This window comes from Eimeria mitis, genomic scaffold (assembly GCF_000499745.2).
Source record: "Eimeria mitis Houghton genomic scaffold, Emh_scaff259, whole genome shotgun sequence".
NCBI lineage: Eukaryota > Apicomplexa > Conoidasida > Eucoccidiorida > Eimeriidae > Eimeria > Eimeria mitis.
The window spans coordinates 26,043-26,298 of record NW_013570929.1 but is presented as its reverse complement, the minus strand read 5'-3'; the positions used below and the strand labels follow the sequence as shown (position 1 = coordinate 26,298).

The 256-nt window shown below is 44.1% G+C and overlaps 1 protein-coding gene across 1 annotated transcript in view; it reads right to left on the bottom strand.

The window, feature by feature from the left end:
- Nucleotides 1–183: 183 nt before the first annotated feature.
- Nucleotides 184–256, bottom strand: part of EMH_0005770 (LETM1 domain-containing protein LETM2, mitochondrial, related) — a gene marked incomplete at both ends in the record, with an annotated part of 5,446 nt that continues 5,373 nt past the window's right edge. Inside the window, one exon of the mRNA XM_013497296.1 lies at nucleotides 184–187. Coding sequence (XP_013352750.1) covers nucleotides 184–187 — 4 coding nt within the window. The remainder of the gene's footprint in view (nucleotides 188–256) is intronic.

Below are 256 nucleotides of genomic sequence, written 5' to 3'. Positions count from 1 at the left end.
AAACCCTAAACCCTAAACCCTAAACCCTAAACCCTAAACCCTAGACCCTAAACCCTAGACCCTAAACCCTTAACACTAAGCACTGAACCCTAAACCCTAAACACTAAGCGCTAAACCCTAGCCCTCCGCCATTAAAGTTTAACTCTAAACCCTAAACCCTAAACCCTAAACCCTAGTAGACCCTCAACTGAACCCTAAACCCTAAACCCTAAACCCTAGAGAAAGATAGCTAATGCACCTTTCCTTTGTTGGTTCG